The sequence below is a fragment of the Vollenhovia emeryi genome, unplaced genomic scaffold (genome assembly GCF_000949405.1).
Source record: "Vollenhovia emeryi isolate VEMERY1.0 unplaced genomic scaffold, V.emery_V1.0 DF939144.1, whole genome shotgun sequence".
NCBI classification, from domain to species: Eukaryota; Metazoa; Arthropoda; class Insecta; order Hymenoptera; family Formicidae; genus Vollenhovia; species Vollenhovia emeryi.
In genome coordinates, this window is record NW_011967222.1 from 1,853,766 (window position 1) to 1,871,732 (window position 17,967).

The 17,967-nt window shown below is 42.8% G+C and overlaps 4 protein-coding genes across 9 annotated transcripts in view; 2 read left to right on the top strand and 2 right to left on the bottom strand.

Annotated features, from left to right (window-relative positions):
* The window catches only part of LOC105566566 (dual specificity protein kinase CLK2), a 31,463-nt gene extending 29,592 nt beyond the window's left edge, over positions 1-1,871 (bottom strand). For 2 of the 3 annotated variants that reach the window (XM_012020666.1, XM_012020665.1), the window contains exons 1-2: positions 1,557-1,871; positions 537-647 (exon numbers count right to left, since the gene is read on the bottom strand). In XM_012020666.1, the coding sequence (XP_011876056.1) occupies positions 537-647; positions 1,557-1,856 (411 nt within the window). In that variant the 5' untranslated portion in view covers positions 1,857-1,871. The remainder of the gene's footprint in view (positions 1-536; positions 648-1,556) is intronic. The other variant, XM_012020667.1, reaches the window with a different exon arrangement.
* A 2,877-nt stretch (positions 1,872-4,748) lies between these two features.
* Positions 4,749-9,916, top strand: LOC105566565 (progestin and adipoQ receptor family member 4). Its single transcript, XM_012020659.1, has 5 exons — positions 4,749-5,196; positions 7,250-7,474; positions 7,703-7,806; positions 7,883-8,020; positions 8,102-9,916. Exons 1-5 carry the CDS (start codon positions 4,998-5,000, stop codon positions 8,327-8,329), a joined length of 894 nt encoding a protein of 297 aa, XP_011876049.1. The 5' UTR covers positions 4,749-4,997; the 3' UTR covers positions 8,330-9,916.
* A 314-nt stretch (positions 9,917-10,230) lies between these two features.
* Positions 10,231-13,582, bottom strand: LOC105566571 (F-box only protein 9). The gene is made up of 7 exons (XM_012020680.1): positions 13,461-13,582; positions 12,400-12,618; positions 12,013-12,324; positions 11,725-11,888; positions 11,470-11,661; positions 11,144-11,378; positions 10,231-11,069 (listed from the first exon to the last, which is right to left on the bottom strand). Exons 1-7 carry the CDS (start codon positions 13,461-13,463, stop codon positions 10,851-10,853), a joined length of 1,344 nt encoding a protein of 447 aa, XP_011876070.1. The 5' UTR covers positions 13,464-13,582; the 3' UTR covers positions 10,231-10,850.
* A 107-nt stretch (positions 13,583-13,689) lies between these two features.
* LOC105566570 (protein piccolo-like) overlaps positions 13,690-17,967 on the top strand; it is a 21,036-nt gene continuing 16,758 nt past the window's right edge. For 2 of the 4 annotated variants that reach the window (XR_001009299.1, XM_012020676.1), the window contains exons 1-2: positions 13,690-14,360; positions 16,110-16,417. Coding sequence is in view for 3 of the 4 variants with exons in the window: in XM_012020676.1 (XP_011876066.1) it covers positions 16,409-16,417 (9 nt within the window). In the remaining variant the exon portion in view is untranslated. The remainder of the gene's footprint in view (positions 14,361-16,109; positions 16,418-17,967) is intronic. The other 2 variants (XM_012020677.1, XM_012020678.1) reach the window with 2 other exon arrangements.

Genomic DNA, 17,967 nt, shown 5'->3' on the forward strand with positions numbered 1-17,967 from the left:
TAAAAAAATTTGTCGTACGACAAATTCTACTATCCCGTAGCCAACCAACACACTTAAAAAGTTTGTCGTACGACAAACGTGTTAATTGGCTGCCGAATAGACAATTTCTAGATACCTGAGAATTTTACTGTCCTGCAGTCGTACGACAAATTTTTCAAACGTGTTGGTTGACTGCGGGATAGAAAAGTTCTTGAGTATCCCAGAAATGTTCTATCTTGTGAACACGTTGAAAAAATTTGTCGTACGACAAATGTAATTGTACCCTAACAGCACATGATATCTCGTACATCCGCAGAATCTGCGCCCGTTTCTTCCCAACGGAGAAATAAATCTATAGTTTACGTCACGTGACATGAACTACAGATTAATTTTCCCAACAGGGAAAAAGCGAACGCAAACAACGTATCAAGAATGTTCCCAATGAGAATATCCCTATACTAAACTTGCGATATTTTCCGAACAAAATGTACATGTGCTTTTGGCTATGAAACTGGCTGAGATCTGCCTGATTGTTTTAGGACAAAACCGTTTTTTACCTGAGTCATCATGCCAAACGAGATATACTTGAACTGGTCATTGGAGAAATAGTTGGCCGCCGTCGTCGCGATCGCACCTTCCGGGATCGTCCATAGTTCTCTACAGGTGTTCTGCGGCAAACAAGAATTCAAATTAGATCACAACGTCACGATAGAGTATTTTGATTAAAATTAGTAGTGTTCAAGGAGGAGAAGGTACCGGATTTAATTATTCCGCTAAACACACGATTTTATAAATTGGATTTTATCAAAAGAAAGATATGTTTTTAATGTGTTATGAAATGTATATACATGTATAATATTTTTGCAACGGTTAGAAATTTTCTGAGCTAAGATTGAATTATTGTTTTTTTTTGTGAAATAATTCAATTTCAGCACTTCCAACAGTTGTAAAAAATATTCTGCTAAACGCGACCAATGTTAACTCAATATAATTTAACAGTGTTTTCTGAATGTTGAATTGTAACGTTTGCAAGGCATTACAATTCAGCGGACATTACACGTTTTTGCAATATCTTTTCAACGTTGAATCTACATTCCGTAACATTGGTGCAATGTTGTAATGGAACGTTTCTGAGATGTTGATTCAACATTTGTGTACGGATGAGAAATGGACGATATTTTACGGGAGATGTAATCTACGGCCTGCGCTCTGCTACCGCCATTCACACGGAAAAATTACGCGCAAAGGAATTCATCTTGGTTCGGTCGACAGAACGTCGATATCTACCCGCTAGCTCGGTTGTCTCGCGCACGGGGCCACGTGACACACGTAGACTTGCGCCAAAACACCGTTGCTCACGCAGCAAAAAGTAAACCAGATCGTAATCGAATTACGATCGACAGTCTGGGTCAATTGAATTCTCGGCGAATCACTTGCCGTAACTTTTCGTGCAGCAGCCCCGTGCGCGGCAGCGGAGGAGGCTCGACTGGACAGAGAGAAGAGGGGAGGGGGAGGGTATTTGGATCCGAGAATGACGTCGTGACCTAGAAGGGGTGATCAAACCGTGCGCGGGCTACCTTTACGGCGAGACGCGGCCGACCAAGGTGACCGGTCGAATTTGTCAAGCAACGTGGCATACTGCGAACACCCCTCCGAGACAGACCGAGGAGGGAACGCAGCGCGGTGCCTGCACACATCGTAATCGCGCGCGCGATACTCACCAGGAGTACTTGCTTCAGATAGTGCACCCCGTCGTCGGGGTACGCCTGCGCGGCCTGCGCCGTCGCGGCGGAGCTCACCCCGAGCGCGGCGTGCGGGCGCTTCGACGTCGGGTGAAGGTCGACACCAGGTGGACCGTCGGGAATTTTGGTATCCATTGTACGAGTCGCCCCCGAGAGTCCTGAAACAGTCTGCATGCGCCGGGAACGAGGGGGAGGAATAACGGCGGGACGTCGCGCACGGATCTGGGCTACGATCGAGAGATTTACGCTAGATCGCGCGGGCTTACGGATCGAGAGACATCTGAGGACCGGAACGTGTCTCCGACGGCAGCGGCTGCGAGAAGGTCTTCGCCGACGAGGACCCGAGTCGCGTTCCTGTCGCTCTTTTGGGATTTTGAGTGACTCTGACGTACGATGCGCTTGGCTTGCATGAGGACAAGCTACGATCAACCTTTCACTCTCGTTGGCAAATTCGGTGGATCGTAGTTGTGATGCGGAGGGTGCGTTCCGTTTCACGCACACGACGCACACGATGCATCATTTGTCCCTATTATTCGCCAAATGTTAAATAAGGGTGAATCTTACACAAATGTTGAATCAACATCGCAGAAACGTTCCATTACAACATTGCAATATTGCATTAGTGTTACGAAATGTAGATTCAACGTTGAAAAGATGTTGCAAGAACATCGATCTAATGTCCGCTGAATTCCCCGATAGAAAAATGTCTTAAAATTTTGTAATCATTGCGTCATCCAAAAGGAAGCAATTTCACAATGATTGCATTAAGGTGATTCGCCAAAACGCAGCGGTTTTGTAGAAATCAAATTTCTAAATGGTATTTGCCTAAAAATTGATTATCTCAATTTAAGGGATAAATCATGCACAATTATTCTGACATTTAGAAGCACAATTGCCCAGCAACACAGTTACGTGTAATAAATGTTTAAAAAAGATTTAGCGTGGGACGTATTTACCGCTGGGCCTGCTTTAATTTAGTTTTGCGTGAATTTTACTTGCGAGTATGAGATGCCTCGTAGCGGCAGCTCGTCGTAACACGATAGCAATTTAATTGTGCAATTTAATTGTGTCACATAATTTGCTAAATATTTTACCATCGGGGTTATAATGTTTTGTAAATGTTACAATTCAAAAATTCAGAAAACATTAATTTACTACAATTTTAACTTGGGTCCTTTAAGAAATAAAATCAATTAGAAAATGAAGAGACCGTTTAGGACCGGGCATTATTAATTTATATTACGTTAACGTCCCTAGTAGCACAGTGCATTGGTTAAACATTGACTAAATATTGGTCCAATGTTGGTATATTAGGTTGGTTATATTAGAAATGCATTGGCCAACAATATTGTCCGACGTAAAGCTAATATCGGCCATGAAATAAATGTAAATAATGCACGGTAATAATTATATAATATTAGATTTATATTGGAATTGCATTGGCCAATATTTAACGATGTAGTAACAATATTGATGCAATATTAGACCAATATTGCTAAATGAGGAAAGGCGTCCATCTTACAATATTGGGCCAATATTGGGAATACTAGATTTACATTATTTCCCAATATTGCGCCCAATATATTATTGCTACTAGGGACTGGTCTTGGTTAGCAGAATGTTTTTTTACAACTGTCAGGAGTGCTAAAATTGTCTACGTGTCAAAGAGCACACGTGAACATATCAATGAAGTCCCTTTATTCTCTGTCTCACTCGGTTATTCTGGTTTCACGAGTTCACAGAGCGCATGGTGGGTCCATTTATACTACGTCCATGAGTGATATCGATGCGTATTGAAAAGCATCGCGTTTAAAAATTGTAAGAGAGTATACGGAAAATATCACGTATACGTATATAGGAATAAAATGACGTGCGCAAAGTTCAGCGTTTCTCTTCTTCTTTGATGGAAGTTTCATCTTCCGTGGAATGCAGTGTCGGGTTTTGAAAGCTACGCAACTGTTAAAATTTTCTCGCTTCTGTGGGATTAGAATTTTTATCTGTATACCGAGAGGCGAGATACGACACTTTTCCTTCGTACAAGTTCACCGACGATTCTTCAGCTTCCCTTCGATTTGTTTTATTTCCAGCACAATAGTTTTTAACTGCAAGGGCGCAGCAATGCTCATCGATGCAAAGTCGATAAAGCTTGAAATAGTATGTATATTTTGCATAATGTATAACGCGAGCGGCGGGGACAGGAGCCGATATCCAGCATAGCAAATTAACTCAAAAACACCCAACCGCCGAAATTGTGTCAATAGGTCACGCGTGGAGGAACTGTGGGACGTTCAGGAGCTGCACGCCAACTACGTGTCCTGTTTAAAATTCTAATACTGTTTAAAGCGCAATCATATCGATGTCCTTCGTCGATTAAAGAAAGATTCCATCGTTGAAAAATACCGTGTAATTTCTATACATTAAAGCCGCAACATGACAAGTGTAATCAGCCGTAAAATCCAATCGTGCGTTTAAGATAAATAAAGGATACCAAGCGTAACGCGTTAATTAATAACAATATTTTGTTAACATTAACGAGGTGTACCGCGGAAAGTCGGGGGCGACACGGAAAACGGCTTCCGGGGGAACGTTGCGAAACTAACGTGACAAAGTTTGGCGCGATCCAAGTCATAAGTAGCTGTGACCCCATTTACTAGTCGGGGGAGCCAGAGGGTCAATTCTGCATCTTGCAACATAGTGAAGATGCTAAAAGTGAGCGGCTTTGTCTCTCTCTAAGGGGGCAGTTAAAAAGAGACAAGAGCAACTCATTTTCATTACAGTGCACAGTGTAAGATGCAGAATTGACCCGCAGGTATAGAGGCATCTGCGACACGCCGCTGTGGCGAGATCGCGCGCGATGAGGTTGCCTCCTGACCGCCCGAGTGATGGGATCGATGCGGTTGCCGTGGCGACGGGTCCGTCAGAGAGGCCGAATCGCGTGCGGATGACGGCTGCTGCCGGCGGCGGCGGCGAAGAGCGGGCGGCGCGGCGCAGCACGGACGGGAGGGTTTCGGCGGCGCGCACGGCGATGCAGTGGCGACGTCGCCGCCGTTGAGGCCGCTGAGGGCTCGCGCTGACGGCTCTCGGAGGCGACCCACCCGCTTCGTCCGCTGGCCGGACCGATCACCCTCTTCCCCGAGGTAGCGGGCAGCGCGCGTTCGCCGTTGCACGACGCCGTTCCGGGACGACGAGCGACCGCGCCATGCGGCGGCGGTGTCGGGCTCGCCGCACCAGGACGACACCGACACGTACGGAGCGCGGCGTCAGGACGACAAGGGGATGCCCGGCGGCGTTGCCGAGGCGCCGCGTCCGAAGGAGACGCCGGCCGAGGTCCTGCTGCTGCGATGGAGCGACATGCCGCAGCACCTCCAATTCAATCCCCACATCCTCACCGGCTACAGGCCGCTCATGACCATCCGCCAGTGCCTCGGTAGCCTTTTCTACATCCACAACGAGACCGTCAACATCCTGACGCACGGTGAGGCCGGAGTCTGTAATGCGGTTAATGCCGAGCCAGACCAGCAATTGCTGACTCGGATTCAATTCGAATTGGCGATTGACGATTGCCCTTTAGCTAATGAGAGCAAAGCTAGCGATTTAATCGGCTCTCATTGGCTAGAAGACAATCGTCAATCGCCCAATCCCAATCCAATCCGAGTCGGCAATTGCTAGTCTGATTCAGCCGTAAAGGATGTGAAGACCGCATTAGACTAGCAATTGCCGACTCGGATTCAATTGGAATTGGCGATTGACGATTGTCCTTTAGCCAATGAGAGCAAAGCGGCCAGCAATTTAATCGCCTCTCATTGGCTAAGGGGCAATCGTCAATTCCAATTCAATCCGAGTCAGCAATTGCTAGGCTGATTCGGTCTTTACTCCCTTTAGGATTGCGATTGTAAAACGATTGAGTTTGAATAAAAACGACAGTCGCTTTCTTTTTCCTTTTCACGTAACTTAACGCGGTTCTCTCGTTCTAAAGGTTTTTCTCCGACGAGTTCTTTCGGAATTGCCTGCACTTCTCGGGAACGATGCGATTCTAAATTCGTTAGCTGCTGCAACGTAAAGAATTTTGATTGCCAATCACAGATATTTTCATATTTATTTAAGCGTCCCGAATTTTTCGTTCAAAAACAGTGATTCAAGTACTGCGGAATTAGATGTCGAGAAACATGAGAGAAAATTATTCGTTGCGATGATACAATTTTCATCTTCAAAACGGAGCATCATCTGCTGAACTTCTCGACAAGTTTGACGTTGATAAAGTATGTGCGTGAAAAATTTCTTTGTATGCAGAGGAAACTTCCTTTCTTTATCGTTTGGGAAAACGATTAAAAAATTGTCGCACAAAATTTGGTGGTGGGTCCTTGAATTTGGATTCATTTCAAGTTCAAATTAATTAAATTTTACTAGTTACCTCGACGTAGCGAGAAAGAGAGACAAATACATTGCAAAATAAGCTAACAATAAAGTAAATCACTACGAGACTCTGTAAGTGAAGTCGCAGGATTTACGTTACTCTTCACGATCAACTATACTCCAAAAAGTACGGGGTAATGTCACGTAAGAGATTCGTCATCCTCGTGATTGGATTAACTGGAAAAGTGGATCAAGTCCCTTAAGGGCTTTAAAGTCAAGGTGCATATACTATCAAGGCCAACTTCCGTGAAAACACATCGCGGCTGAACGAAGACGCATTGCGGGGTAACGAACGATCGATGAAAGTGAACCCATACGATATTCTTTCCCTGTTAAAGCTGATTCATTGATAAATTCCTAATCGTACCGGACGTCAGTCAAATACACTCTAAACGTACGCGAACGGTTTATTACGTAACAAATATGAGGAGCGCTCGTCGCTGCTTCTCACGCATTGAGCAAACGGTGATGCGATCTATACGCACCCGAAATCGCGTTCGTAGACGAAGAGAGAGGGAAAAGAATTGTTTTCTGCCGCTCCTTCAGTTTACATGAATTAATATCCTTTTCCGTTCGTTCGAAGGAGAAACTAGTGCTCTGTTTCTGGTGGACCATCCTGTATATAAATCTCATGTATCGACCGGCGCACGTGTGCGTGAAATAAAATCTTAGTAGGTCAGAGCTACCCACGTATGTGGAGGAACTCATTAATGCACACACTTAAAATGACTTTTTAAGAAAATTATACAACGTTGCGAATCCTTCCGCCGTCGATCGGTCTTTTCCCGTTATCGCTTCTCGCGTATCTCCTTAATTCATTAACGCGATTATCAGTTGAATAATTATTTGTGAGGCAGAAGATGACTTGGAAATGTGAAAAGTTGTTTAAAATCATATAAAGTTTACTCCTGGACAAGAGGCGCAGAGTTTAATGGGATATGTCAACGTTTTCTCTATAACATGTGATCATCGAACTTGTCGAAGGGCGCAATCAGGAATTCATAAAAGATTATCGCGAGATCACGGTTATCATTTTTCCAACACGAAAGTGCTTCATTAGCGAAATGCTCTCGCCCGAAAGCATCCTGCGTACGAGCGATCGTGTGTGCTTACAGGATTCGCTATTCTGTACATGTTGGTGACTGTGCCACTTCTACTCCCATGGAACACAAAAGGGACACTCGTGGGAATTCTGTCCTGGTGCCACTTGATCGGCGCCGTTAGCCCGTGGATCGGATCCTTCCTGTACCACCTCTTCATGAACGTAAACTACGACGAAGCTTTCTACAGAACACTGCTGAAAGTCGACATGATCGGCATATGGCTGTGCCAGAGTTTCGGTGTGTGATCCATTTGTAAATGAAAAGCCTTTCGGAACGTGCTGAAAGAACAGACGTATGACTAGAGCTCACAATTTGCAACATTTCACTTTACAAATGACTCTCTTCGTATTTCAAGTGGATTCTTGCTTCAAACGAAGAAAGTTTTAAATAACAAAAAGTGCTTACGCAGCAGTTTCCGTAGTGGCAAAATAGACGCTTCTCTGTTTCATGCACGACTCATTTCAGGAGCTATACCGATGATGGCAGCCGCTGCTCATTGCCTTGCCGATAACGTCTGGTATTGCTGCATTTTTATTTATTGCTCCCTCAGTATGTGGGGACTTATAAAGGTACTTTCTAGCTCACGTGGGCACCGCGGACGTTTCGCTGCGACGAAACATTTAAACATTTTTACGTAATTCGTAGGCAATGACTGCGAGATCACCATGGGAAAGGCGTTTGTGTTTTGCCCCTCCTTTCTTAATGAGGATGCTGGTCATGACGTTGAGATGTTTTGGCATTGGTGGTGGATCACCCGAGGCTCTTAATCATATAATATTACAGGTCCATTTTAAATACGATCTCAGACTGCCGCGTGTACCAAATGGCGCTAGAAAATAATGCTGACGTAGGAATAATTTCCAGGATCTCATAGCTGTGATAGGTGCAACCATTGGCGCTCTTCGCGTTCCAGAGAAGTGGATCCCCGGCAGATTGGATTTAGTGCTGAATTCCCATAACGTGATGCATGTATTGGTCGTCCTAGCGGTATGTTCTATGCACACCGCAACCTTGAAGGACCTCGCCTGGATGTCCGATCCGTCTACGTGCAATAAAACAAGCTCTCTTCCTTCGGGTCGCGAAGAATTGTGATTGAATCATGAAGAACGCGACGGCTTGCTGCAGTCTGTGATAAATCGAGCCTATAACAACCGGCGATTAGTCGAATGCTTCGACATTTGGAGACCAGAAAGTGCTGAATTCTATAATAGATAAATTTAAGGATATTGAAAAAAAATATATATATACATATTATATATATATATATATATAAAACACAGAGTTTAATACAGAGTTACTTAATTTATGTGATTATTACGGGACGGTTTAGGTACAATCATGAGTACAAAGCACATATGGTTACTTATCATATCGAATGTTTAACAGTAATGGGATATTTGTGGGATATTTCTTCTGCAAACACAGAGGGGAAAAGTAGAATTGACGGAAACCGACGGGTATGATGCGAGAGAGATTTATTTTATCTAATGTTTCCGAAAAGATAACTATTTTATTTTAAAATCTGCTTTTAATAACATAACTCTGACAAGTAATAATATATCGTTTATCTTTCCATTATAATGAAATTGAAACATTTGTATCAGAGAGAAGTGTATATATTTTTTTTATTGTAATGACCGAGGACATGTCATTTAAATTTAAAGCCTCAAAATTAATTGCACACGTATTCTGCACATTTTAAAAGTGCACGTTTTCCTCAACAACATTGTGACATTATTTTGTATTTCTTATGATTAAATTGTTATCGAGGAATCTAACAATGAAATAAAAAAATCTATATCTTTTTTCTAATAGGAGAGAAAAATATAAGATAAAAATTCAAGTATTAGGAGTGAATCTTACGCGCAAAACAAATATCTACGATGTTTCCTTACAATTCGCTTATTCTTTTTACAAAGTTACCTGGAAAACATATAAGTCTATTGAAAGAAGTTAGAAATTTACTAGAGTCAATTGTATGTACTTTATTAAGGGTATGTACTTTATTAAACATAATGAGGGAAAGTATTAAAGGTGATCTGAAAAGCAATACAAGCACATCGTTGTGATGCAACCTAGAGTTCAGTAGTCTACACGAGCCCGTAGTCAAGAAATCCAACCGTACTTGAAGGTGGATGATACGTAAATTCAGTTCGAATACAAATGATAAAAAGCCGTCTCAAGCTTACAAGCTATTTTACTAAAATAATCGACATACAAACATTGATTGTGTTGAGAATAAATTAATTTTTTAGAATTCAGAAAAATGTATTTTCTTGTGTGATTTTTGAATGTATTTCATTTCTCGGATTAATAAACTTGTGATTGTATTCGATTGTTATGTGTAAAACGAAATTTGAGGAACGGTTTAAAACGATACAGAGATGCGAAGGAATCAAGGAAGAAATTAGACTCGAGTAGGATTAAAAGTCTTCGGACCGTGTAGACTTTTATCAGAGTCATCCAACAATATATACATATATCTGAACGTCCATTTCTTTAAATCAGTTACGCTTTACGATACATCCAGAGACGAAATTATTTAAATACATTAGTGGATACTGGTTCGATTCCACTATAGTAAGATAATTCGTCGTTCAGGTGATACTGAACCCATAATAAAATTATTCTAAAGATCAGCTAAATCTATTTCAATGCAGAAATAGGAAAACTAGAAATGTAAATTTCGAAACTTAGATGAGTAACTCGTATGATAAAATATATAGCTAATTGATACACAGTAAAAATCGATTATAGATTTACGATTGTGTAAAAGTTACCTAGTAGCAAAAGCAATTGATAGTAATATAGAATACGAACATACATTTCGCATGTTCCGCAAGAATTAATATACATGTGTTATATTTTGTATCACACGTACACGCACACAGACACACACAGACACACACACACACACACACACACACACACACACACACACACACACGAGTGTACATACATTATATTTTTTATTGCATAAATAAAATCATAAATTTCAGTGCTTGCTATTTATTATATATAATTATATAAAATTATACACATAAATTTTATTCAATTAACACACTTTCAAACTTAACCATATCTGAGCAATAATTAATTATAAACAAAACCATACAATTACATTCTTGAATACATACTTTACATTTTTAAGTATGTTACTCATTGCGAAATGATGTAAGGCACTATATACTCTAGTGCTTAAATAATTATATATTAGATCTATAAATAAGTTACACTTCCATTGGACGTACTGTTGACGTACATAATTCTTTAAAAGATAGTTGTGATTTGCAGGTTGTATAATGTACCGATAGAAACTGTCATCACGAGACACGGCAGTGTCTCGCGCCAAGTGTAAGCGTAGCTAGTACACGCGTTAAAATATACGTGATACAAGATAAATAAAATAACTTGAAAAAAAAAATATATATATGTACTTGATATGACTCAAAGAAAAGCACATTCAATTATAATTAGATATTCATCTTTGTTTACGGTTTTGTAACTCATTGAGAATTCACTATGTTCACTAATTCATTTTTCTTCTTCTGTAAGAATAATTCAAAATTGTACTCTCATGATGCATATGATTTGTTTGTTGCTATTTTCATTACTACAACGGGACTTCGCTCTCCTGAATGTAACTCTTTACCCTGCTGAATTTAAGAGGTGGATATCTGCCGCCAATCGGCGACGCCCTGAATTCCCTTACGGATGGCTCCTTTAGGCAAATCTTCGCTTCTTGTCCGTTTTTATATTTCGTGAAAATACTGTAGCTGATCCACTTTAGCTGCGAGTTGACTCTTCTATGATAACTCTGTATCTCGAATTCCTACGGTGACACGCATGTGAAAGCATATCGACCGATTTTATTTGCACACCATCCATTTATTCTTTATTACTTACAATATGGAAAGTTTGTTCGCCGCTGTCATGCACCGGTTCTCTTTTCTTCCTTCTATAGAAATTGATTCCCTTAGTTTCTTGCCTCTTCAACACAAGTGTAACATAATTATCGTGTAATCGAAAATGACCAACGAGAACTGACGGATTGCGTGGTACGCGATTTCGTAAGGAATTTACGCAGCATTGAGCTTCATCAGTCGATGTTAACATTAAAACTCTTCCTTCGGGAAAAAACCTAAGCGCAAGAAAAATGTTGTGAGACATTTCTCATCTTGAACGCCATCGTGTGCCTGCAGCAAGAAAGCAGCAATATCGTTTTTGTATACCTCAGGTACCGGAAATATTCAACGAGATGCCACGGTCTGTAAAAACGGTCTTGAAAATTATTTTCTCCGTCGCGTATGTAACTTGTCTTATTGATGTAACATCCGTTGTATCTTAATCTAGGCCGTTGCAAGTACATATCTCTCCAGGATTTGTATTTCGGCTCGCAAGTGCCGCAATTTACACCCCATACCCTGTCGAGAGCAATTCCAGTTACGCGTCAATCAATAATCACGCTAATGTTTATCGATATTTACCTAACGCATGCTAGTCGCCAGATTTCCGTGTCTCGTGCAGATATGTAAAATCCACGACATACCCTTGAGAACATTTCTAACGATCGGAAATCCAGCTCGGACGACACAACCCATCTTAGAATGTAGAGTACTATCTCCATAGGTAGTGCAGAGATATGCGTTGTCTAAAATGCACAAAGGAAACGTTGAGTACAAAATATGGTACGTGCCGTGAATCGCGACGCAATCCTGCATTTATATCGTGCACGTGAAATTACCGCGAATGCTGAAACGACATTGGATGCTTACACTTTGCTCAAATTTGGGGAAACACACGCATTGATTGCGGTTGACAATCTTAGACAATTTCAAAACTAAATCAGTTCCCTCCTCGTCAACCTCATTATGATTCCCGCCGTCGTTGGTGGTTGAAAAGTCATTGTCTAACGTATCGAAACAATCGTCAGCATCGAATCTGTCTCTCGCCTTCGCTATGGTTGACTCGTACAAACGGACCTCGATGTCGGGAACCAACTGTACCGCGCGCTTATAAAACTGGATTGCCTCGTAAAACTTTCTGCTTTGCTCGTGTTCAATGCCCTTGAGAAATAAATTCTTCGCCTGAAACAGGTAACGCGCTCGCGAAAATGTTACGGATACTCGGAACCTCTTGCTCGAAAACGACAATCGCCATACCTTGCTCTCGATGGAGGCTTCGTCATTCGCGACTTCAATGTTAGGCTGATTCGGTGAATACGTCTTTGATGCGTCGCGCTTAGGTGATATCGTCAACTCGCGCTGCCATTGTTCCCTGAAAGACGTTAAGGTATCCTCAATGTTCGTTCCTTCCTGCAAAGAAGACGCCTCTTGATCATCGCCTTCGTCCGTGTCATTGCTAGACTCACTGCAGTGATTCTGCCAAATGCATCAAGCAACACATATTTTAGATATCAATGTATGGAACGTGACTTTATTAGCGGTGCACATTCAATCACGATTTTACGCAACATCGAGGCTGTACAATAAAACCGTTTTCTGAACGTGATCAGTGAACAGACGTAACAGACACGTCTTCGTAAGACGGCGGTTTGCCTCTACTTAAAACAGGTCTATGGGATTTATACAGAATTACCGATATCGAGTAAACCTTCGCAGGGAGCTCGTCTATGATCAGGTCGCCGTGAAACTAGACGACACGCACCAGGACTCGACACGCGGGATCGCCCGGGAACGTTGCCAAGAACAGCGAGACTAATTCCTCGAAACCTATTTATTTCTTATCACCTCAACCACCGACGCCGGACTCTCTCTCGTCAGGCAAAATTTGGTAGCCGAAACAGCGCTTTTCATAATACACGACGATTAGCTACGTACAGGTCATTTCAATATCCTACACCCTTGACAGACGCGAGAAGCGAGCCAAAACGCAAAACGTTCTCCGGGCCGACACCATCGTAAATAACGCGGACACGAGCCTCTCGGGGGGGGGGGGGGGGAGCGAGCTGGCTGCAAAATAAAAACGGTACATAAAACTGACGACGCGCGCCGGTCCTGAAGTCGGGAAATCCGCGGGAAGCGGGGTCGAGCGGCTCGTCCCCCGGAGGGGGGGCTCGCGTGACGAAATGACGCAACATATTGCAGGGAGACGTATCGCCCGCCCCGGCTAGAGGTTAGGTCGCCGCCGCCGTAAGCACTTCGGCGTAAGCTCGCGCGTCCGCCGCGCGACGACAGTCGCGGACGGCCGCGTTCTCACGTACCATTTTTTCCGCCTATTCGACCCCGACGGCTCCTCTCCCTCAGCGCATGTACTCTCGGTCGGAAAAGCGCACGACACAGCGAAAGCACGATTTCGCCAATAGTACCGCCGCCATGGTTCTCGCCTTTCTGCGCTTTTCCCCGCGGCCGACCCGAAGGCGAAGGTCGTTGCGCGAGGCGACGTGCGTACCCGTTCGCCTTCGGCGCGACCGATACGCGCGTGCATACGATACCCGCGTCGTCCCTGTCGCCGCGGTCATCGTCGGTGATTAATCGTCGTCGGGAAAGCGGTCTGTCGCCGTGCACTTGACATCTGCCGGACTTTTAAAAACCCGACGGATTTTAATCTCGGAAGCCGCCCAGCGATCCACACTTGTAATTTTCTTTTGCACCGCCTTTTTGCAACTATAGGTTTGTTTTCTGTTCCCGCGCTGGTGAACTAGTGCAGTAAGCTTGAATGAGAAAAAATATACTTGTCCTACTATCTAATTTATTGCACTAGTTCACCAGTGTAGCAACAGGAAACAAGCCTTATGTGTTTTAGATCAGAGAAATTTTAATATGTGTAAAATTTCAGGAGCCGCCTGCCTCTCTCTCTCTCTCTCTCTCTCTCTTTCTCTCGCAGCCGATCGGTGGAGTGTAAGGAACGCTGTACGTTGAGGAGAAAAAAAACCCGATGGATTTTAATCTTGGAAGCCGCCAGCGATCCACACTCGTAATTTTCGCGGCTCTTTTGCACCACCTTTTTGCAACTATGTGTTTTAGATCAGAGAAATTTTAATGTGTGTAAAATTTCAGGAACCACCTGCCCCCCTCTCTCTCTCTCTCTTTCTCTCGCAGCCGATCGGTAGAGTGCAAGGAACGCTGTACGTTGAGGAGGACGATGATATTTTTGTGGGAAGGTACAATTCGTCCCAGACGGCACAGAGAATTCGAAGAGAAAATTCTCTCTGAATTTCCGAATTAGGAGATCAATTCTTTTTCATCACATTTCTGTTCTAGAAACATTCCTAGGAACTCGGAAAGAATTCACTTTCTTAAATTCTTTGTGAATCGGCGTAATTTGTTCAGACTGGAAGAACGTCCTTTCCGGAACTTCCTTGGAGTACAAAAAGAATTTTTCGCCGTGTTCGAAAAAGAGTTCAGAACTGGCGGCAAAAAGGCGAATTCTTTTCAGCGTAGATTAATCTCGGTTTAACTCGCTTTTATCCTCTTCTGATTCTTAAACCAGAAAGAGGTAAAAAGTAAGTTGAACCGAGATTCAAGTTAATCTACGTTGGTAAAACTGGACGCAAAGAACAGAAGTGGAATGAAAGATTTTGGATGTTCAGAAAGAATTCATTTCGGGTTCTCTGTGATATCTGGGGAAATAAGAGGTCGAACTTTAAATTAAAATTCATCTGCATTGGTAGAAATGGCATACAAGAAAAAAAAGCGTGCTTCAATCGCTCTTGTACTGAAATATCGACCACGTAGAACACATGTCCGTTCCCGAATCCAACAAGCTTATCTATTATTAGACTAGTATTACATTTGTCGTACGACAAATTTTTCAAAAATTTTTCAAGCGTGCCGGTCAGCCGCAAGATAGACTTTCGAGTCTAGAAATTTTTCTATTTTGCAGCTAATGTGCTTAAAGCCCGATCTACGATGCGTTCTTTGCGTCTAGAAACTTTCTATTTTGTCGCCGAGAAAAACATTTAAGGAATTTCTGCAAGTTGATAAATTGTACATCAATTGTACAAAATGTCTTAACAGCATACGTACAATCGTATGCTGTTAAGACATTTTTGAAGCGTTTCGACTTATGTAAAACAATGTTTCTAGACGCAAAGAGCGCATTGTAGACCAGGCTTAAGAAAATTTGTCGTCTGGCAATCGTAATATCATCCTAAGGGTATTGTTACATTTGTCGTACAAGTTTTTCAAAAATTCTTCAAGCGTGTCGATTGGTTGCAAGATAGAAAAATTTTCGAGTCTAGAAATTTTTCTATCTTGCAGCTAACATGCTTAAAGCCTGCATTACAATGTGCTCTTTGCGTCTAGAAACATTCTATTTTACACAAATCGAAACGCTTAAGGTCGATAACGTACGATTGTACAGTACATGATGTACAATTTATCCGCTTGCACACATTTTTTAAACGTGTTCATTGGCTACAAAATAGAACGTCTAGACGCAAAGAACACATTGTAGATCAGGCTTAAGAAAATTGGTCGTCCGGAAATATTTTAAACCTTATGTTACATTTGTCGTACGACAAATTTTTTTAATGCGTTGATCGACTGCAGAATAGACAATTTTTAGAGACTCAAGAACTTTTCTATTCTGCGGCCAATTAACGCGCTTGAAAAATTTTTAACATTAGCCTAAGCCTAATATTACATTTGTCGTACAACAAATTTTTCAAGCGTGTTGACTGGCGCTGCGGGATAGTAAAAATCTCGAGTATCTAGAAATTTTCTATTTTGCGGTCAACCAACATTCTTAAAAAAAAAATGCGTCGTACGACAAATTTTTCAAGCGTGTCGATTGGTTGCGGGATAGAGAAAGGTTCTCGGGGTCTAGAAATTTTTCTAATTTGCAGCTAATATGCCTAAGAAACTTTGTCGCCCGGCAATCGTAATGTCATCCTTATTTCATTTCCCAGCCTCGCGAAACCCGGTTCGGAAACTACTCGGGGAAATGGGTCACGGGAACGCGCGACGGTGTTCAAAGGAGCCGATCCGCGACGGCCGAAAGTGGCGAGACCGAGACGCAGCTGCTGGACAGTGAACCTGCCACCTGCGTGCGTGTAACTTGTACGTATACGTGTGTTAACACCGGTGGGGTACGTGACCCCACCTCCGTCCGCGCATCAGGGACTATCACTGCCTGCCCACCTTATTCAGGAGATCATCTTCCCGAGTAAAAGCCGAGTACTGAACGAGCGTGGGCACAGACAGCATCATGCGCTTGGTGAGTACGAAACCACTCATTCACTGATCAGCTTTCGCACTTGGTGAACTTTCCTTTGTGATTTTCTCTTCGTTCCTTCTCTCTCGCTCTCTTTCGTTTTGTCTCCTCGAAACAGTCCATCTCCTTTTCGCTCTCTTTTCCTCGGTGGATCACGTATTCTCGTGGCAAGTGACAGTGACTCGAATAGAAATATCGATCTCGATGAGTGCGAATTCAAGTGATCGGATCGAGGTTTAGGAAGACCCGAGGGTGCACCCAAAAAAAAAATAGTAACAATGCATACAGCGAACGAACAGTTATCGAGCATTAGTAATCGCGACGCGATATCGACGAGCTCCAGTTAAGCCTGTATCAGACTGCGGATTGAGATTAGATTGAAATTTGACCAATCGAAGTAAAATTCACTAAACTTGTGATTAGTGAACTTTACTCCGATCGGTCAAATTTCAATGTAAATCTCAATCCGTAGTCTGAAACGGGCTTCAGGACGTCCTGGAAAAAAAAAAGATTGCGCCGCGGTGCGTTCGATCTTTTCTCGTTTTCTCTTTTTTTCCCCTCGCCGAGCGAAACCGTCCGATAGTCCAAGTTGAGTTAATAAAGTTGTCGCACGAAATTAAACGCCATTACCTGGTGATAGCAGCCTTTCCGCAAGTAATTCTAGTGCTGGCTAAACGCGTACGCATTGATACTCGAGTAGACACTTGAGTTTCTAGCCGCGAAGAAACCCACGGTGTGAGCATTTCACGATGGCCACTTTCTTCTTCCATCATATGTTTCGCGACTTCCAGATATTCGCGAGTGTACGTGCGTGCGTCGTGCCCGCGGGGAAGGGACGCGCGTGCATGCTTTTCTACTTAACCATTTTCGATAGCCGCTTAACGAAACCGTTTGTCTCGGCTCCGCCGATTTTCCGCGCGGCCGTGCCAGATAATGTTTCCGGTAAACGACGGTTTCGCTCAACGAAGACACGCTTACCGCGCTTGCAATTATCGTTAGGCGAATTAAGGACCCGAGTATTTGGCGTCGATATCACGCGGCGCGACGAGAAGGGTCGCTCGTTGTGACAAAAGCCAGCCGAATTTCGCATTTATATCGTTGGTCCAAATTCATCTTTCACCGGGAGACGTGGAATTGAGAAAGATTTCGGTTTTAACTTGCTCCGCAGAGGACAGGCTTAAGATGGAGCCGAAACGCCCGTATTATGTATCGCGAAATTAAATTAAATATCTCATTTACTGCGAAACAGAAAGGAAAGTGCCCTATTATGAGATATGTTCCTAATATGAGATAGTGCGGTTTCTGCTAAATTAATAGGCAACGTCTGTTGGCGCCATTATGAGTTTATTGCCCTTGGAGTAAAATCTGTTTAGTGGAAAATGCATTGTTAGATCGTGTAATCGTCGCGCGAAAGATTTGTGATTGAATTTGGGTGTTGAAAACACCTGCTGTCTCATATTAGAATCCTATCTCATAATAGAGGACTTGACTCTATTAAATGTAGACGGGCTCCTAATACGACACGGCGAGGTTTCGCTAAATTAATAGACATC